The 19,549-nt window shown below is 41.3% G+C and overlaps 2 protein-coding genes across 3 annotated transcripts in view; one reads left to right on the plus strand and one right to left on the minus strand.

Moving 5' to 3' along the window:
- LOC119409659 (pyruvate carboxylase, mitochondrial) overlaps window positions 1-19,549 on the minus strand; it is a 472,483-nt gene that overhangs the window by 158,332 nt on the left and 294,602 nt on the right. The gene's annotated exons all lie outside the window — the stretch shown is intronic.
- Window positions 1-19,549, plus strand: part of LOC119409675 (leucine-rich repeat and fibronectin type-III domain-containing protein 4) — a 59,655-nt gene that overhangs the window by 24,609 nt on the left and 15,497 nt on the right. Inside the window, exons 3-7 of the mRNA XM_037676580.1 lie at window positions 8,643-9,254; window positions 9,376-9,538; window positions 12,759-12,929; window positions 14,265-14,426; window positions 14,870-15,601. Coding sequence (XP_037532508.1) covers window positions 8,669-9,254; window positions 9,376-9,538; window positions 12,759-12,929; window positions 14,265-14,426; window positions 14,870-15,601 — 1,814 coding nt within the window. The 5' untranslated portion in view covers window positions 8,643-8,668. The remainder of the gene's footprint in view (window positions 1-8,642; window positions 9,255-9,375; window positions 9,539-12,758; window positions 12,930-14,264; window positions 14,427-14,869; window positions 15,602-19,549) is intronic.

The raw sequence follows: 19,549 nt of genomic DNA on the forward strand, positions 1-19,549 counted from the left end.
ATATATATATATATATATATATATATATATATATACACACACAAAAATGAATATAATGTCTTTATTTCACAGATTGTCACCTATCGTGAGGGTGTCTGGAACATAACCCCCGCGATAAGTGAGCATCTATTGTATACAGCATAGCAATAGCAGCAATAGGCATAGACCTGGTATGATCGCTGACCTTTTTGACCTTAGAATTGGGGGATGAAAAGATTGCGCAACATGCCGTCAGTAATGGTGCATGTGTGTTTAAAGTTTTGTTAAATTATCTTGAGCGAGTCAGAAGTTATAGGCGGAGCACGAGAAAGTTTAAGGATGGAGATCATCCCATAATACGTCCACCTTTTTACGGGAGTTTTAAAAAAATGGAACTCGACAAGCACATGGAACCTTTTGAGTCCATTAGGTCTTCAGTGTGAACTATAATAAATATTTTAGACACATTAGAGCTTTTAAGTTCCCCATGAAGCTTCTCCTGAATGCTCGAGCTCTGAATGTGCTTAAAAGTATCCGAGAGAAACCCTTAACTGGATATTTGGATCATTAACAGCTACACTTTCAGTTGGCCTCACAAAACCAAGCTGCACCCTCGGAGGGATTTATTTGGCGTTTAAACCTTTCAGAATAGGAGGAAGCGTAAGATGCATCCTCACAGCACGTTTTAACAACACTGGGGGGTACAGAGCAGTTTCTCAACCCTCTCCAACGCTTTTAGCTCATGTTCTCACTCCATGATGCCTCTCTGCTCTCCACCCGCCTGCTTCCTGCTCTCTGGAGGGTAAAAGGTTCATGCAGGGAAGGGGAGCAAGAGGTTTCTCAAAATAGACGTTAGCAGGAGATGCAGCTACTGTAAACATGCCAAGAAGCTCAAACCACCAACAGAAAACACAGTTTCAGTCAAAAAACACCAAAATATCTAAAATTTGCTTTGGTTTGATATCTGAAAACCAATTTATTGCTGTTGCCTTGTAAGATCAAGACCAAAATAGTCTTTTTGTTGGCTACAAGCTTTAACCGTACTGCTAAATCAGCAGCCGGCTCTGGAGAAGACGATGCTTACGTGCAGATAAAAATGTTGCACTAATCCTCCAAAATGGTTCACACAAATGCACGTTCAACGAGCTGTGCGGTTAGTCGATGCTTGAAAATTAAACGTGGACGCCGTGGTAGCCGATCCCAACGACGGCGCACACGTGCAGATGCGTGCGCAGGTCTGCTGCACCAGTACAGTGTGTAAGATGAGATTTTATTGATTTGAAACGAGGGAAAGTTCGAGCACTGCAGCAGCACGGCGGGCAGAGGAAAGAGGCAGGGAAAGATAAGCGAGGGGAGGGATGATAATCGGAATTAAAAAGTTTTGCAGAACAACCAAGAGCTATGAAGATATAAAAAATGTAAAAAAAAAAATCAAACCGTTAAAATAAGCATTTTTAACTAGCGATGCTGTTTCAAACTGAAACAGATTATGTGAGATTTGCATGAGTATTGAAGCAGTGATCTGTTGGAGTTCATTAATCTGATGGATGTGCAGAGTTAAGACAGATAATCTGGTTATTAAAAAAAAGTACTTTTTAATCAATTAAGTCCTTCTTCTTCCTATGGGGCCAAGATAATGTAGAGGTATGGGCAGCCGACACAGTTCCCAGGTTTGATCCCCAATCACTCCCACATGTCGTGGTGTCTCTGAGCAAGACACCCGATCCTTAATTGCTCCCTGGGCGCTTACTTAGCTGCCCACTGCTCCACCTGGGTGTATCTCAGGTGCAATGGGTTAAATGCAGAGAACCAATTTCATCATTGTATGGGAACATACAATGAGGACAACACATAGGACTTTACTTCATCTTCTCCCTTTTCAGAGGTCGCCACAGCGAGTCATCCTCCTCAATCTCACTCTGTCCTCTGCATCCCCTGTCCTTACTCCCAAGTATCTCCATGTCCTCCCTAACTGCATCCATACATCTCCTCTGTCTTTTTTCTGGTAACTGCATTTCTAACATCCTTCTACCAACATACCCACTGTCCCTCCTCTGGACATGTCCAAACCATCCCTTTTTGGTCTCTCCAACTTCATCTCCCAGTTGTTCAACCTGTGCTGTACCTCTGATGATCTCATTCCTAATCTTGTCCATCCTTGTCATTCCTAAGGAGAACATCAACATCTTCATTTCTGCCACTTCCAGTTCTTTCTCTTGTCTTTTTGTCCACGTCTCTGTCTCCAGACCATACAACATAGCTGGTCTCACCACTGTCTTGTAAACTTTGACCTTTGCCGACGCCCTTTTGTCACAAATCATTCCTGAAACTTTTCTCCATCCACTCCATCCTGCCTGGACTATCTTTTTCACCTCTTTACCACACTCCCCATTTTCCTGGACAGTGGACCCCAAGTACTCTGTCTTACTACGACTGACTTTCATTCCTCTTCTTTCAAGTGCATACCTCCGCCTCTCCAAGTTCTCTTCCACCTGCTCTCACCACAGGTCACAATGTCATCTGCAAACATCACAGTCCATGGGGACTATGAAGAGATGAAACTAATGAAACCAACTAAAGTTCCTTAAAATAATGCCAAAGTTTTACAGGTTTCCTGCAATCTGCTGGAGCTCAGAGCATGTTGGGGATGACTGCCAGCTACACTAAATTTTAGCTCAATAGAAGCAAAACTGCCTGAGTTGTAGCCATTCTTGTGTTTGCCAAGATTGATTAGCTGATCAGCCACCCTAAATCAGGTTGATACTAAAGACGGAACGCCTTTTAGTTCACCTGGTCGTGTTCTTGTGTAGAGAAACGTTACAAAATGTCACTTGACGAAGCGACTCCCTAAACAATCCCTTTACAAACCTGTAACAATCAATTAGATTCATTGTGAAAAAGAAGATTTAAGACAGGGTGTGGAAGGAGAACAGGAAGGAGGAACAAAGATCAGAAGGGTGAGTGGAAATGAATTGGACAGGTTGCTATCCATCTTTCTGGGTCAGATCGATGAGCGAGTGAAGAGATCCGTTACAACTTTGTGAGCGCGAGCGTCAGAAAGCTTCGGTGCTGCACTCTATGGCTGCAAATGAGATCTTAGAGCAATATGTGAAGGGGGGGAGATGCAGAAGAGCATGATGAAATGGGGGGGCGAAAAAAGTCTGCAGGAGTGAAGAAGAGGTAAGGGAGAAAAATGACTGTACGGGATAATCAAGTGATAAAACAGATGGGGAGGAGAGATGGGGTGAGGAAGTAGATAAATGAATGGGAGACTGGGGGAGAATTGTATCTGAGACGGGCAGAGCACAGGAGGGAATACAACGATCATGTGTGGCGCATCGGATCTGGGAGTGAGCGTGCACGTGCAGTGGCAAAAAGTGGGAACAGAAAAGGAAAGGAGACGTGGAGGTCAGCAGCAGAGTCAGCAAGCGACAGAAAGACAAAAAGACTAGGAGTGAAAAGATGGCGAGGAGGAGCCGTGACTGATAACATTGTCGTACGCAGGTTGCCTCAAGGGCAGAGGAGGCCGAGAAAAGAAAGGAGGAATGAGACAAAGAAAGGGAAAAGTGGAAATTTACAGGGGAGCCAGAGGCACGAACGGCTATAAGATGGAAGGTGAGCAAGGATGAAGAGACAGCAGAAATACAGAAGCGCAGGTAGACGGAGGGGAGGCGAGCAAACGACGCACCGCATGACTAATAAAGTCAGAAAGACGCGGAGGTGGGGGGTTAAAACTGAGCAGGCGTGCCGCAAGGAGAACGATGCGAGGGGCTTTCACGAGGAGGACGAGGAGAGGCAAGGTGCAAAGAACAGACAGGATGGAAAGATGAACAGCAGGAGGGGTTTAAAAAGTTACAGCAAGGAAAATGAGGGAGAAGTTGAAGGACGAAAAATTAAAGCCCTCTCCACACTTAAATGGATATTTTTCCACAGCTGACTTTTTAAAATCACAATAAAACACATTCTGATATAAAAACACATATTTGAAGAAGTTTTTATAAAGCGGAACTACTTTGGTGCATCCGAGTTGACCAAACCAACAGAGTTAGAAAAACGCTGACACAGCAGCCACTTTTCCACACGCTTCACTGTGAGGTGTCAACTCCAGCGTCACAGTGCAGTGCATTCTGGGAAGTAGCACCGAACCTTGTCGCTACGGCAGGGTGACACTTGAGCAAGAAAACAGACTGTAAGTATGAAGAGAAAATGTCAGAAAGGCTAAATTAATCATGAGAAGTTGTCAAAGGAGGCGACACGATAGTTTAGTCTTAAAAACAAAATAACCGGTAGCTGATTGACGTGTGTACGATCCTGGCCCTCGAGGGCCACTATGCGGCACGCTTTATTCGTTTTCCAGCTCCAACACACCAGATTCAGGTGCAACAACAGGACAAAGGCTCAGATTTACCAGCTTTTTACCAGCCTTGAACATTACCTTGTGAATTTGGAGCAAAGAAAGTCTCAAAAATCACCTTCACAGGCAAACTCAGCTGTGCTCGTGTTATGGTTTAGGCCTATATGGATTTTTCAAACAATGTGCTCCTGTTTTCCGCCATTCCCACATGCGTTGGTGGCCTTAAGCAAGACAACCTAAATCCTAATTGCTCCCTGGATGCTTGAAAAGCTGCCCACTGCTCCACCTGGGTGTATCTCAGGTGTTACGGGTTAAATGCAGAGAACTAATTTCTCCATTGAATGGGAACATACAATGATAACACACAGCACTTTACTATAGTCCTGACCTGCTACTACCATTAAACAGGCCTTCATGTGTTGTGCACAGTGTTAATTTTTCTCTATAATAATTATGCATTCAAATAACCTGAAACTAAATACTAGAAATACGGAGCTACAAGCACCTGAAAACTATTTTGTTAGCTGCAAGTAATTATTCTTTAATTTCCTATAAAGAAAAAAACCCCAGAAAAAACAGCAGCTTATGACAAAGAACCCCGTGACCCTAACATCACGTTACTAATTAATTCAACCTTTATTTAGACAGGTTAATCCCATTGAGTCTCGGGGACTCATTTACAAGAGAGACCTGATTTTTTTTTAACAGAGTGATGATAACAGTGGACGTCGGTGTAGAAAAATAAAAACAGGAACATGTCTGCATTGGTTTTTGCCATGAACTTAGATGTTTGAAGCCACTTAGAGAGGTCAAGGTCGAGAGATTCAGATCTTTTTGCAAGATATTCTTGGAAATGGGAGTGGAGTAGGAGAAGGCCCTTTTTCCTAGTTCAGTCCGCACTGAGGGGACACTGCATGTAATAACGTCCTGAGAGCGCACGCTGTAGCTGCACTCACGCAGCGACATGTAGGAGGAGATGTAATGTATGAACCAAGACAAACGCCTTGACAACCCTTAGGTAGTGTTAGAAATATTTTATCTAGATCCCTGGGTTTTAATATGCTCAGAGACGGATTGTAATAAGATTATGACCCGGTTCTGATCGGTTTAAACAGGGACAGCGACTCTAAAAATAGTCTCCCAGGGATTCAATATCCATCAAGGAATATATTTTTTAATTTAACACAGAAAGGCTTTATGTACATTGTATCATTTTTCCTGACACATAAGATCATAACATAAGATCCAATGAGATCACACTTAGTCCGCCCCTCTATTCACTTGATAGGCTGCGCTCCCGGATGAAGGTGGAGCCTCAATAGATTTGTAAGGCAATGAGTCATCCGCCCGTTCCGGTCCTTGATCTCACATCGAATTGTACCTGACAGGCCAGTGCTGTAAACTAACATTTTCCTGCCTTGATTTAATACAATTGATGAAACTGAATTCACGTTTCCTTGATTTATTGAGATAGTGTGAGTTACTACTTCTGAGGGAGTCTGAGCTGGGAGCCTCCTGAGCTGGAGGTAGACCTTGGGTCCGAGATAAGACCCGCAGGGGGGGACACAGCTTGTGACAGCTTGGTGCCGTAACCCAGATTTGAACCGGGGTTGCTGCGGGTACAGCCAAGTTGCACTGTCACAATGTCATTATTTAACAAAGGACAAATGAACACAAACAAAAGGAGGAAACAGCTGAACGCTGACCTGAACTAAAGCACCTTGTTTTTACTATACCAACTAAAGTTTTCCAAGAAAGATGCCAAACAATATTTTCCAATGTCCTTTTACTTCACAACATTTTATACATATATACAGGTTCATTTATGTTTTTGCATTTTAATACTCATGTCACTGCAGGGGCTCAGGAGACTCCCAGCATCGATTGTCCTGAGGACGGGCTGTCACTACAGGCTTGTCCCACACACCAACACCCACTCTCTTCTGCTTCAGGCATTTTCACCATTTTTTCCTCCAACAAACTGAAGACACTACACATAAGGAAATAACTATACGTGGCACGATTGTTAAGATGGAGCATGATTTTCTTTAAGAGTTGCTAGCTCTATTCAAGTGGCTCTTCGTGTTCGGGGAGATGATAATGACTAATTTGTGGGAAGTAAAAAGCAAAGCTGCGTTTGTTATCTTACACTCGAGTCGTCATATTCTAACACCCTTTTTGACCATAAACATGACTGTTCTGCTCTTTATACTTTGGTTAATTTGGATAGCAGATGTGTTACAGGCAGATGTGGGTAAGTGGTTAGAGCAGTCGTCCTTTAATAGGAGAGCTGGGGGTTTGATTCCACCAGCAGTCACATGTTGAAGTGTCCCTGGGCAAGACAGTGAATCCCTCATTGCCTCCGATGTGTGTCCCATCAGTGTATGAATGTGATCTAAAGCACTGATTAGTCTACAGATTCAAATTAGCGTTGTACAAATCTAGTAGAGTGCTGTATGAATGGGTAAATGAGGGTACATGTAGTATTGTAAAGTGCTTTGAGTACCTTGACTAGATAGAAAGGCGCTATATCAGAACAGTCCATTTACCATCCATTTTACCATTTAAAAGTTCCGCCTGAACGTCCTGTTTCAAAAGTAAATGCATTTTCCACATAGGAATACATACCGGTAGTCTATTCCCATCATCGTACTTCTCATGTTGCTCCTTTTCTTTGATTTAAAAATGAATATTTAGGAGCCTGAGATAAAACGTATAATCTTTTCAGCCACTTGGTTCCTTATCTTTTAAAGAGAAGAGTTTAAAAAAAATAAAAATAAAATTGGGACAGTCTAATACAGAGCTCACATTCTGAGAACAGAAGAAAGCTAAAACTCACACTTCCCATCAACGCCGTCTCAATATCCGAGATAGATGGCAAACGCTCTTCTAGTTTCACACAAAAAGCAAAGCTAGAATCAAATGGAAACTATTAGGTAGCAATTTGTGTCAAAGTGTAACAGTCAGGATGATGGATGGTTATGCCTGCATGTTCCTCGAAGTATTTGGCTGCATGTATTATACCGTGCATCAATTTATAATCCCGCATTCTATAAGGCCCCACATAGAAATGTGCCGTTTTCCTCCAGAGAGGCCCGTTCATCTTCCTGACTCATGTCATCCCCACTTTTACCGCAGGTGTGACTGTTCGCAACAACCCCTGTCACACTCTCTGTATCCAGGTTACAGTTGCCATAACGACCGCCAGTTGAGTGGCAGTGACTCAGTTTCTGAGCCTAATCACCAACTCACAAGTGTGTTTACAGGCAGATTTTAATGCAGAGCTGAGATTTTCAGAAGGATCTTTGTACGTATTTGACTGTGTCGGGCCTAATGAGACCTCCGGCCTGCTTTACTTTAGTGGAGTCGAGGATGACAGACCTGTGACCCAATTCGCTTCTTGGGCCCAGAGTCTTAAGGAAAGGGACGGATGATATAACACCATTCTAATCCCCTCCTATAAGTTTCTAGGTAACCGTTACTATGGGGACTGACTGTTCAGCCTTCTAGGATGTTGCTAGGCAATGACCTAGTGCTAAAGTGTGTGGTTGCAAATGTGCAGGACTTTCAAGAGCTTCTGTGCATTGTACAAGTCTCCAGACCATCCCTAATATCTTTAGAGTTCACTTCCAAGGATTCAGAGTGTCCTTTAGTCCCTTAAAATGGCACCAATAAATTGTCTGACAGGCTATCTGGAAGTCTTTCATTGGACTTTGACTGCTTTTTCATAAACTGCCCATCCAGTGGACAAGTGAAGGGCAAAGATCAGGTCCCAAAAAAAGAAATAAAGCGCAATCAGTGAATTTTGTCTAAAAGTCATGTCTTTGAGAAATGGGATCTAAAAAAAAAATATCTAACAACCTCACCTAACATACTGTACATAACATTAGGGGAGTGGTATCGCAGAGCTTAGAGAAGACAAGCCTATGGTTGAAGGGTCTCAAGTTCGAATCCCAAGACCAGTACATAAAATTTGCTTCCACCCTCCTTGTTCCCATTGTAAGACCTTGAGAAAAGCCATTAACCCTTCAACTGCTCCCTGGGTGCTTTAGATGGAAGCCCTTTGCTTCACATGTGTGATGGGAAAAGGGCAGAGAATTAATTTAACATATATTTTATTTATTATTATAAACCTTGACAATGACATAAGAGATACATCACCCTTCAGTTGATTAGAATGTATACTAAGTTCTCAACTAATAACTGAGAATCACCTTGTTGAGGCTAAAATTATATTTTCTGTAATAAAAAACAATAACCTTTGTTTTTAATTTATCTCCATTTGTACCTTTTCTCTTTGTCTATTTAGGTCTGTGGATAGCCAGGCGATCTACCATGCTCGTCCCCCCACCCCTCCATCCCCGCAGACAAACATACCTGCCCCGCACACACCTCCACCCTAAGCAGGGAGCAGAGGGATTCACCTTCTCTTCCTTCTTTTCTTCATCCATCCACTCTTTTTCACTTCTTCTCCCGTTTTCCATCTCATCGTTATCCTCCTCATCCCATCTCTTGTACTGTGCCTGCCCGAGGACGACCAGGAGAACCTTTCCCGACTCCGTCACTTTCCCGGTGTTTCATTGGCTGACACTGGTCACATGCTGCCTGCTGCCTTCTCTGATTGGAGCAGGGGAGACGTGGGGCGTGGTTTCGGCCTGTCCTTTCCACTGCGTGTGCCGAAACCTTTCGGAGTCACTCAGCACGCTGTGCGCCGATAAGGGCCTCCTGTTTGTCCCGCCACACGTCGACAGGCGGACAGTTGAGCTGCGGCTGGCGGACAACTTCATAACAGAAGTGGGCGGGAATGACTTTGTCAACATGACGGGACTGGTTGACTTGACTCTGTCGAGAAACACCATCCACCATATCAGACCCATGGCCTTCTCTGACTTGGAGAGTTTACGCTCTTTGCATCTGGACGGTGAGCAGCAACGACCTTTGTGCCAAAAGCTGTTAGCCTAAATTGTTCATAATCGACTAGCTTAACTGGGAAACTATTAAATCAATTGAAAAGGATTGGTATTGTCCTCTTTTCTCCTTAGGTAACCGCTTGACAACACTTGGCCCCAAGGACCTTTCGGGTTTGATCAACCTACAACACTTGATCGTCAACAACAACCAGCTGGTTAAAGTCTCTGTTGAGACTTTTGATGATTTCCTGCTCACTCTAGAGGACCTTGACATGTCCTACAATAACCTCAGGAGGTAAGGACTCAAGTTTCAGGCATGCAAAAAATAATAAAAAAAGACTGGTTAGATTCCAAAACGGAGTAGCAACATCCGGTACAATTGTCTAAGTTACAAAGACTATGAGAAAATGTAAAAAAATAAATAAAATAAAATAAATGCTGATGCTAGAACTGAAAGCTCAGAAAACTGAATCAGTTCTGATGATGTTATACTTTTCTTTCACTTCAATTTGGTTAAGATCCGATGAGGCCATTCTCAAGCTCACTCCTCTGTGAATGACGGTTACTGCCGACGGTATATTGCTGAAGATATTGTATATGGTTCATTTCGCTCATCTCGTTATACGACAATGGAGACTCTTACAGCAGGACCATTATCACGGACTAAATAGAAAGACTGAAGAATAATTATAGCCTCTTCCCTTTTCATATGGGCACACAATGCAGACGAATTCAGCAGCAATCGGCTGTCAATTGTGATTAAGATGTTTCAATTGTTCCCTGAACAGAAACACTTTGGCCTGTCTCCAGCCTCCGTCACACCTCGAGAAAAGTGCAGAGTTTCAGTGATGTGCAGAGGAGCAGCTCCCGTTTCTAATGGTTATTGAAGAGTCTATTCTCGGTGTCAAAGAGCTGGTGTCATATTTAGTCGTGGTTAAAAATGCCCCAGAAACAAATCACATCGTGCAGGAAAAACGTATTGAGGTTGGAGTTATACCTCATAAAAATGGGTTACTCATACTGCTTTATTTGTTTTTGCTAAATTACCCTAATTATTGGTGAACTGCTCAATACAGCTTTATTACAAACTAAATCATTTGAATTATTTCAGGCTAAGTTTTCCCTAAAGCAGTGGCTGATAAAAGTCTTGTCTTTAGTATTCATACTGTGTCTTGCAAAAAACAAGCCCACAACAACAAGAAACTGTTTTAGGAGCGAGCATTTAGACAGAATATTATAAGCTACAACATCTCACTGACTTTTCTCTTTTCACAATACAATTCACAAGCATAATGTGCAAATTTATTTTTCTCCTACAACTTATCCCCAGAGACATTTGCTCTACAGAAAGACGGTAATCATGTTTAGCAATCGGAGTCCACAGAGGAACTAAAACTGGTTTTGTTCTCTGAGTGGTATATTTTTCATCCACCAGCATGTTTAAGATTGTTGTTGCATGATATCAAATTTATATTATGTCTACTCAGTACAAACTTCCACAGCGTTTTCTAATGATCCAAACCAACCCTGAACAGTCAACCCTGTTTTTACGTATTCATATCATACCAAACCTTTTGGTTTTTGGCAGATCTAGTTGTGAAAGACAAACCAGGACAAAGACTGGAAGGGAAACTCGATGCCACCCATCATCAAAAACTGTTCTTTATTCTAACCTTCTAGAAGAAAGCATGCAAAACACCAAGATTAGCGGCACAGTAGTCCCTCGATTATCACGGGGGTTATGTTTCAGATGCCACCATGATAGGTGAAAAACGGCAAAGTAAGAACGCTGTTTATTTTTGTATTTATATATATTTTAAGGCTTTAAAAACCCTTCCCACACTCTAACAATGTTCTAAACTCTTAAACCTACATAATTTTAACATTATGTACTGTATAATACTGCAAAATTTTATATGGGTAAAATGGTAAATGGACTGCACTTACAGTATATAGCGCTTTTCTATTTTATTAAGATACTCAAAGCACTTTACACTACAATCTGTGCCCTAATTTACCCATTCACACAGCACTCTACTATACCTTTACGATAAAATAAAGATAAGACTTTATTGTCTACCAAGGTGGAAATTTTCCTTAATCTCTCCAACCATAAAATAAAACACATTCATACAATCAAAAATAACAATTTGTACAGAGAACAAAACACTTTGCATACCATAGATAAATATTATAATTTGGCTTGGTTAAAAATGGTTATTGCACTCGGAATGAATTACTTCTTATAGATGTTCTTTGTTGCCAGAGGGACCCCATAACGCCTTCTTGAGCTCAGAGGTTCAAACTGACAAAAATAAATAAAAGAGGATGGATGTTATCTGCTCAAATAGTCATTGCCGTCTTCATTGTTCTTTCTGCAAACAGTTGAGACAGAGCTTTTTGTGGTTTCCCCACTATTTTACCTGCCATTGAAACAATTCTTAAGTTTTTTTTTTAGTGTACAGCTCAGATGACCATACCAGGCAGGAAGGTGAAAAGTTAAATCACTCAACAATTGCCTTGTATACAAGCTCTAAAGTTTGCCGACTTACCCCAAGACCATTAAGTCTTCTTAAAAGATACAGTCTCTGTGAACATTTCTTTAATATATACTCACTGTTTTCAGCAAAGGTGAGCTGACTGTCCAGGAACGACCCAAGGTATTTAACATTTGCCACAATTTCAACAAGTTGGCCATAGAGTGAGACTGGCTTCACTTTAAAGTCTTTAAAGTCTACAAAGACTAATCAGTGCTTTATCACATTCATACACCGATAGGACACACTTCGGAGGCAATGATGGGTTCAGCGTCTTGCCCAGGGTCACTGCGGCATGTGACTGGTGGTGAAATAGAATCCCCAACTCTTGCATTGGATGGCGACTTCTCTATCCAAAGCCGCACCAGCTCTACAGACCAGCAGCTCAGATCCAGTTGGGTTCGGTCCCGGTTCGACAGACAAAGCCCACCGCCCCGTCCAGGTTGATGCGCGTGAGGATAATTGAGCTTCAGGAAGCTTCAGGATTATTTGAGACTTTCCTGCCAGTTCTGTGAGCTTGATAGATCGTTACTTTGGACTTTGCGCTGCAGAACTATCCCTTCATTTCGACAGAAAGCAGCGGGTGGAAGCACTGTTGGCTTCTGGGTAGTGTAGTTCTTTTGACTGGTGTTACAGTATAGGCTTATTGAAAGAAAACTACAAAATGGCAGTGCCTATCCAAAGTATGTTTTTCATTAACTTTTTATCCCGTACCATCCCAATCACGAGTAATATTAACGTTGACAATCGTTGAAAAACCACGAAAGTGCGGGTCCGCGAATGTTGAAGTAGCGAGGGACTTCTGTACTCTGCTATAATCAGGTTTACTTTTTACAATGTGTCAAACCCATTAGGAGCTCTAATCATTATGGGTTAATCGGTCTTCCTGGAGTTGTCTTTTTGTTTCACCTTCTAAGTGAGAATATGACCCGACATATATGATAATCATTCTAAATACAAATAACTTTCTTCCTACAGGGTACCATGGGAGTCCATTCAGAACATGGCCAGTCTCCACACTCTGAACCTGGACCATAATTTAATAGACCACATAGCAGAAGGAGTGTTCGGGGAGCTGTATAAGCTGGCACGGCTGGATATGACCTCCAACAGGCTCCGAACCTTGCCTCCTGATCCACTCTTTGCAAGGTAGCTCTTAAGATTTGCAGGTTCTTTTAGAAGTGGCTTAATGGAAACAGAGGTGGGAGGAGAATCCTGAGCTAAAAACGTGGGTTATAGATCAGCATTGATCTGGTACAAAAACCACACAAGGAGATAATGTACTTTTCTGTATATTTTGTTACTTTAAGCACTTAATCTGCTCCTTTACCAACTATACTCGATTATTACATGTCTTTTTGAGGTAAACAACAAAATTATTAGGAAGGTGCAGTCTAATGTCAGGATAAAGTCGCAACAATGACAAAGAGTTGGTGAAATTATTTGTGACACTGGTGATCTGTACAAACAAGTTAAACCATTGTCTTATTTCTGCCTTAGTTTGATTTGTTACAGGTTTGTGTTATCACTAAAATACTAGTATTTTAAAATGTGTGTACATTTAGTCAAGATCAGGTGTCAAAACTTGCAATTTTACATCAAAATGTCACCTTTAATTTGACTTAATATGCCCATTTTTACCTTTTGAAACTTTACAGCATAATAAGTCCGCTGTACACCTCTAGTTGTATTTTCTTTGCTTTCACTTTTACTCCTGTCCCCAATTATAGTTGGCGTTGCATGTGCTGTAGAGGCCTTCACGACACACAGTGATTTAAGTGTAGCCACTTGGGCTTTATCTCCGCATGCAGCCATGCTAATTAACAGCCTCTTCTCTTTGTAGTGTGTTTTATCACCATGTTTGTTCTGCAAAGTGCCGATTTCCCTCATGCTGCAACCATGATTCAACACTCCTTTTGAAATGTGCTAGTGGCGTCGCATTTTATTTCCTGCTGCTGAATGGTGGGCGATCATGTAATTCTGTGCGTGCATGTTTTTTTTGTTCGTTTTATTTAGCAAAATACGTCTGGACCCAGCAACAAGATTTTTTCTGAACCTTTCAGAACGTGATCATCAGATCTGAAACATATTAACTTGGAGTTAATTCAAAATGGCTGCCTAAATGCTAAACAACCACAGCATTAAAAAAATGGCTACAACTCAGCTAGTTTTTCAGATTTTGAGCTAAAATTTGTTAAAGTAGAAGCCCGTCAAACGCTTTGAACCCCAAGAGATGGAGCAACATTTTTATTTAAAACTCTGGCATGCAGGGTGACGGGTGAAAAGCATTTCTTTAAGTCAGTTACAGAAATACATATACAAATATTTTTGTTTAGCTAAAACTGGTGCTGTGTTTTACCCACTGTGAAAAACTAAATGCTTATTTTGCGTTACTGCACATGGATATGCAAACCAAGTATCATTCAAGTCTATATAGGTGCATCAACCTAGGTGAACTGATCTCTTTTCTACTTCTGCCGTCAGGTCGCAGACAGGTGCAATTAGTCCAACTCCCTACAATGCCGTCATAAGCCTAAACTTCGGGGGAAACCCACTCCACTGCAACTGTGAGCTGCTTTGGTTGAGACGACTTACCCGAGGTGACGACATGGAGACGTGTGCCACTCCCGCACACCTGGCTGGAAGGTAAGAATCTGACACATTGCTCTTTATTCCAATTAAGGCAGCATTTTTACGTTACAAAAATCCAATCACAAATGTGCTTTGCCTAATATACCAAATGTATCAAAGCTTTTCAGTTTATCTTGCAAGTTCTAACCTCCATATAAAACTTGCAAGTTTTATGGCACGTTAATGAAAGTATGTGCGTATAATATGACTGAAGTAAAAATATGCAAAGACTGACGGAGAAAACAAGGAACATCTGGTACTGTCATCTGCCAATAATTACCCTTTGCTTAGTTGTGTTATGAGTGTAGCATTAAAATGGTACATACTGTTGTCTGATATTTAACAGTAACATCCGTAATTAGTAAAAGTGCCTTCATCTTTAATTTAAATCAAATTAATTTCATAAATATATCCCTTAGGCAAGAAACATTCTCTCACTGACTTTTTTTATTCCTTAGGTATTTCTGGTCGATTCCCGAGGAGGAGTTTACTTGCGAACCACCTCTCATCACCCGGCACACACATAAGCTGTGGGTGCTGGAGGGTCAGCGTGCCACACTAAAATGCCGTGCCATCGGAGACCCCGAACCGGTGGTCCACTGGGTTTCACCGGATGATCGCATTGTTGCAAACTCATCCAGGACCAGCTCCTTCAGCAACGGGACCTTGGATATCTTGGTGACGGTCGCACGGGATGATGGTGCGTACACGTGTATTGCTATCAATGCAGCGGGCGAAGCTACTGCCGCTGTGGATCTGAAAATAATCCCACTGCCTCACCGGGGTGGGGGCACTGGAAGCACTGGGGTTAACAGCGTTAACGCCAAGAACACCAGGAATGTGACCAGCGTTTTACGAACTGACCCGGGCTTGTCGGATATAAGCACGGGGAAAAACGGAGGGATTAACGGCGCTGCGGGACGAGGAGGAGAGGCAGACGATGGGAGTAAGAGAGATGCGGACGCTAATGAAGGCGACGGTGGAAAGTTCTCTGAAGGGGAGAGGACTGATGGAGGGAGCATGGAGGATGATGAAGGGGGTGAGGAGGAGAGCAGATTGGTTGGAGTACAAGGAGTAACGTCCACTTCAGCTCAGGTCCGATGGGATTTGGGACGTTTGTCTGAAGCCTACGTTGTCTGGATGTATCAGATACAGTACAACTGCACCGTCGATGAGACGCTCATCTACAGGTCAGTCAAACCCCATCACATTTACACACACACAAAGAGAAGAGACAAATACTTAACAGGTCATATTTCATTATCGTTTAATATCCAGCTTCAGGTCCTTTGTCATTGTTGCCATCTCAAAAAAGCCTTTAACCACTTAAATATTTATAAGTGACAACATGACACTTCAGTGAAACTGTTCACTCATCCCTTGAGCCACCATGTATCCATGTGGAGGATGAACATAGAAAAAAAGATTGTTAATAATATATTACCACGCGACATCAAAATGCTACAAGTGAACTGTCTGTGTGCAGAATGGATGAACGTTAACAAAAATATGAACCGTTATTAGAAAATGGTGAGAAATTTAAAAAGAACTGTCAAAATGTTGCTATACAAGCTCCTGAAACGTTTCAGATTTGAGAAAAACCTTAAATCTCATTTCAATTTCAAAGTATAGACCCTTTGATCCGACATAATTGAATCCGAAGTCAGACATATTGGAGACGTAAACGGATGAATACGAACTAAAGTAAGTGCACTTTGATGCAAGCGGTTGATTTTCAACCGTTTCTGTCAAGAGGAGCTGATTTATCCAGAGCTCAGTATCTGCAGAGCATTTAACTGCATCTCAGCACGCACTTACCAGAACTCCAATCATGTTCACTTCAACACCGCAGCCCCATCTTTAAGTCATCCTGGCTGTAGGGTTCCTTTGAATGGCTTCAGAACATCTGGGGTGTAGGGGTTTGGCAGAAATATTAAGTTGTTCACGGTATCTTGATAGGTAATCCTGAAGAAATGGACGAGCATTCAAGCCTAACATTGCATACAGCTCTCCAGTCTCAACTGCATGGCTTATCACTCACTTTTAAGCAAACTTACATTTCGGAAGATCCAATTGACTTTAAGGATATCTTTTTTTTTGACACAATTATAAAAGCATCAATTTCTACACACAAATAGAACATTGCTTTGTTTACCATTACAAGTACTTCCTTAACTGTGGCACATCCAGGACTTTGACTTTAAAGGCATCAGTGAAACGGTAAGCACCGAAGCGGTCCGATTCAAGGAAACAACCCATCTAACCATCTGAATGAGGGCTGAGAAAACTAACACAAAGGAGTCTTGTGTGGCTTCTAGCCATTTGCTGTAGTTACATCTAAAAGGGCACTTCCTTGTTCATGAATTATGTCTGTGCACACTTGGGAGTTTACTGCCTCTAAATTTACAATCTCAGCCTGATCAAACATTTATGTTTGGGGTCATTGCTACTGCACGACAGTGACTCAAACAGTGAGAAAGGAAGAAATGATCAGGCGAGGCTTGGCCGGCTCAGCTAAGACTGTTGTATGCATTTTTTCCCCCTCCTTCTCAATTTGGCAACAATTTGGACATTCTTTGTTGCTTCCCTTAGGTATCATAAAGAAGGCATTAGGCAGTAAGTGGTATTGAGCAGGGTTGTGGGGAACGGGTGTAACAAGGCGTTGACTGGGAATCTAAAAGAATGAATAGGTTCAATCACGAGTAAGACTGGACAAATGGGTGAATATAGGATGGGAATAAGGCTCGAGAGGAATCTAAGTGGCAGTTCTCTGAAGACTGAAGGGCTCGGCATACTCCATCCAAAAACTAAAATTTGACTCAGTCACATGGTTGCGGGGCTGTTCATTTTCGGACATACCTTGCATAGTCCGTGAGGCAGACTCAGAAGTCTTGGAAAACCCATCTCGCTACAGTATACGTCAACGCACAGGTTTCTTCCTGCCAGGGTCTCCACTCAGTCCCTGCATCCACCATTTGGCCACAAATATGTCATTAAGAAAGTACCACACTTTTCAGCAGTCTTCCATACACAATGTCTGCACGATCTCCATCCAGGAGTTTTGGGCTATTTGACTAATTTAGCGTGTTTGGTTGTAAAGATGGGTGTCCGAGCGCATTTCCGCATTGACAAAGACGACAAAAACCTTATGAAAATCATAAAATACTTGGCGCGTACGGCTGAGAGAAAAAGTTCGGCTCGGGCCTCGTTTGAGAAGGGACGGACAAAGCTACTCTGAGGACAAAATTACGTGATTTTTTTTTTTCCACACAACTACGTCAATGAGAGCCAATTTTGCCACTTCAGATGGAGTATGCAGATCCCTTGAGGGAGAAGGGGAAGAAAGATTGGCTACACCCAAATCACCTTAAGACAGAGATAAAGAATGGGTGACGAAAGACAAACTGACGGGGACTGAAGGTAGAAAGAGAGGTGGTCTCAAATGCTCCATATAGCCAAAGGAAGGAGGTAGGGTAGGAAAAGGGGAAGTAAGATGTTAAACTCCATTGAAATGTAGAAAGACAAAATAAAGATAAGAATTTGAAAGAACATGATATGATAAATTAGTTCAAACACATTTGAGATGGGTAAAGGAAAAGAGGTGCCCAAGGAAATGAAACTACACAAACGAGTGCAGATTCTTAGCAACCTCACGACACAATTGTGGCAATCGCATGTAGAAAACTAATTAATTGAATGAATTAAATGAACTGAATGAGATCTCTGCTTCCGTTCTAATCAGCTCTGTTAATCCCTTAATAGATAAAAACAAGCTGTTAAAAGCGAACAAGCTTGAAATTTTAAAAACTTAATATCTTGAATATTCAAATGTCTGTATAATGTTTTTTTTAAAAGACAAAACAGTGGTGCTTTCTTAAGCGGATCTATTTCTATCAAAAACTTCTGATCTTATTTTATGAAAACCACCTGCAACCAAAGTATCATTTGGCGAGTTACACTGAAGAGGTTAAAAAAATGTAAATATGAACATTAGAGGGGTTTAAAAACCAATAACTTTGCATATTTTACCATATCTGACAATATTACTTTTGGATTAAAGGTTTCTTTTTTTTTAAAAATAAAAAAAATATTTCTATTCAATAATAGCAATGTGTAGAAATTAAAATTGAATTTTGAAGATAACCTTCAATTAAATCAAATTTTTTCTAAACTTTCTAAACTATGAGATTTTTTTCCAGTCTTTCTTGTCGTAACATAGCATGCTTGATAAAAATGTGTTTTCCCAATAATCTTTACGCTGTAAGACTCTGTAAACTATCTTATAAAAAATATCTGCAAAACAAAAATTTAAATTAAAACATAAAAAATGTCAACTAAAAATATGGTTTTAACCTTTAACCCAAAGCTTTTAGATGTCTTTGTCCAAGATGCTTAATTTAGATTTCCTAGAATTTCATAGATAAAATGCAGGTTTTCATCAACTTATTTAAAAGTTGTTTAATTTTCAATTAAGAATATTGGGTGCGGGATAGAGATTGTTCAGGGTCCATATGTTGCCCACGTCTAGATTAGAGGATAGATTAGCCTCAGCTGTACAACCAAAAATAAATAAATTAGGGATGCACAATATTATCGGCATTGTACAGTATCGTATCGGCCGATATTAGCATTAAAGTTAAATATTGGACATCAATCAACCTTTATTTATACAGGTAAATCCCATTGAGCCTCGAGGACTCATTTACAAGAGAGACCTGATTTCAACAAAGAAAGATGACAACAATGGACAACAGCAACAACAATAAGCAGTTATAAAAACTCATACTACAGTTTTTTTTTAGTTTTTTTTTTAACAAATAGGATGGCTAAAAGGAAAAAGGTAACAAAACAAAAAAAACAGCTAGATTCCAAGACAAATGTATAAAACTAAAAACAGGAACATGTCTGCATTGGTCCCTGCCAGGAGTCCAACAGATTCTTAAAGCCACTTAGAGAGGTCAAGGTCGAGAGCTTCAAATCTTTTTGTAGGATATTCCAGGAAACAGGAGCGGAGTAGGAGAAAGCCCTTTTGCCTAGTTCAGTCCTCATTCAGGGAACACTGCAGGTAATAATGTCCTGAGAGCGCACTCCGTAGCTGCACTCACGCAGAGACATGTAGGAGGAGATGTATGAAGGCA

This window comes from Nematolebias whitei, chromosome 1 (genome assembly GCF_014905685.2).
Source record: "Nematolebias whitei isolate Nwh7 chromosome 1, NemWhi1, whole genome shotgun sequence".
In the NCBI taxonomy this organism is placed as follows: domain Eukaryota; kingdom Metazoa; phylum Chordata; class Actinopteri; order Cyprinodontiformes; family Rivulidae; genus Nematolebias; species Nematolebias whitei.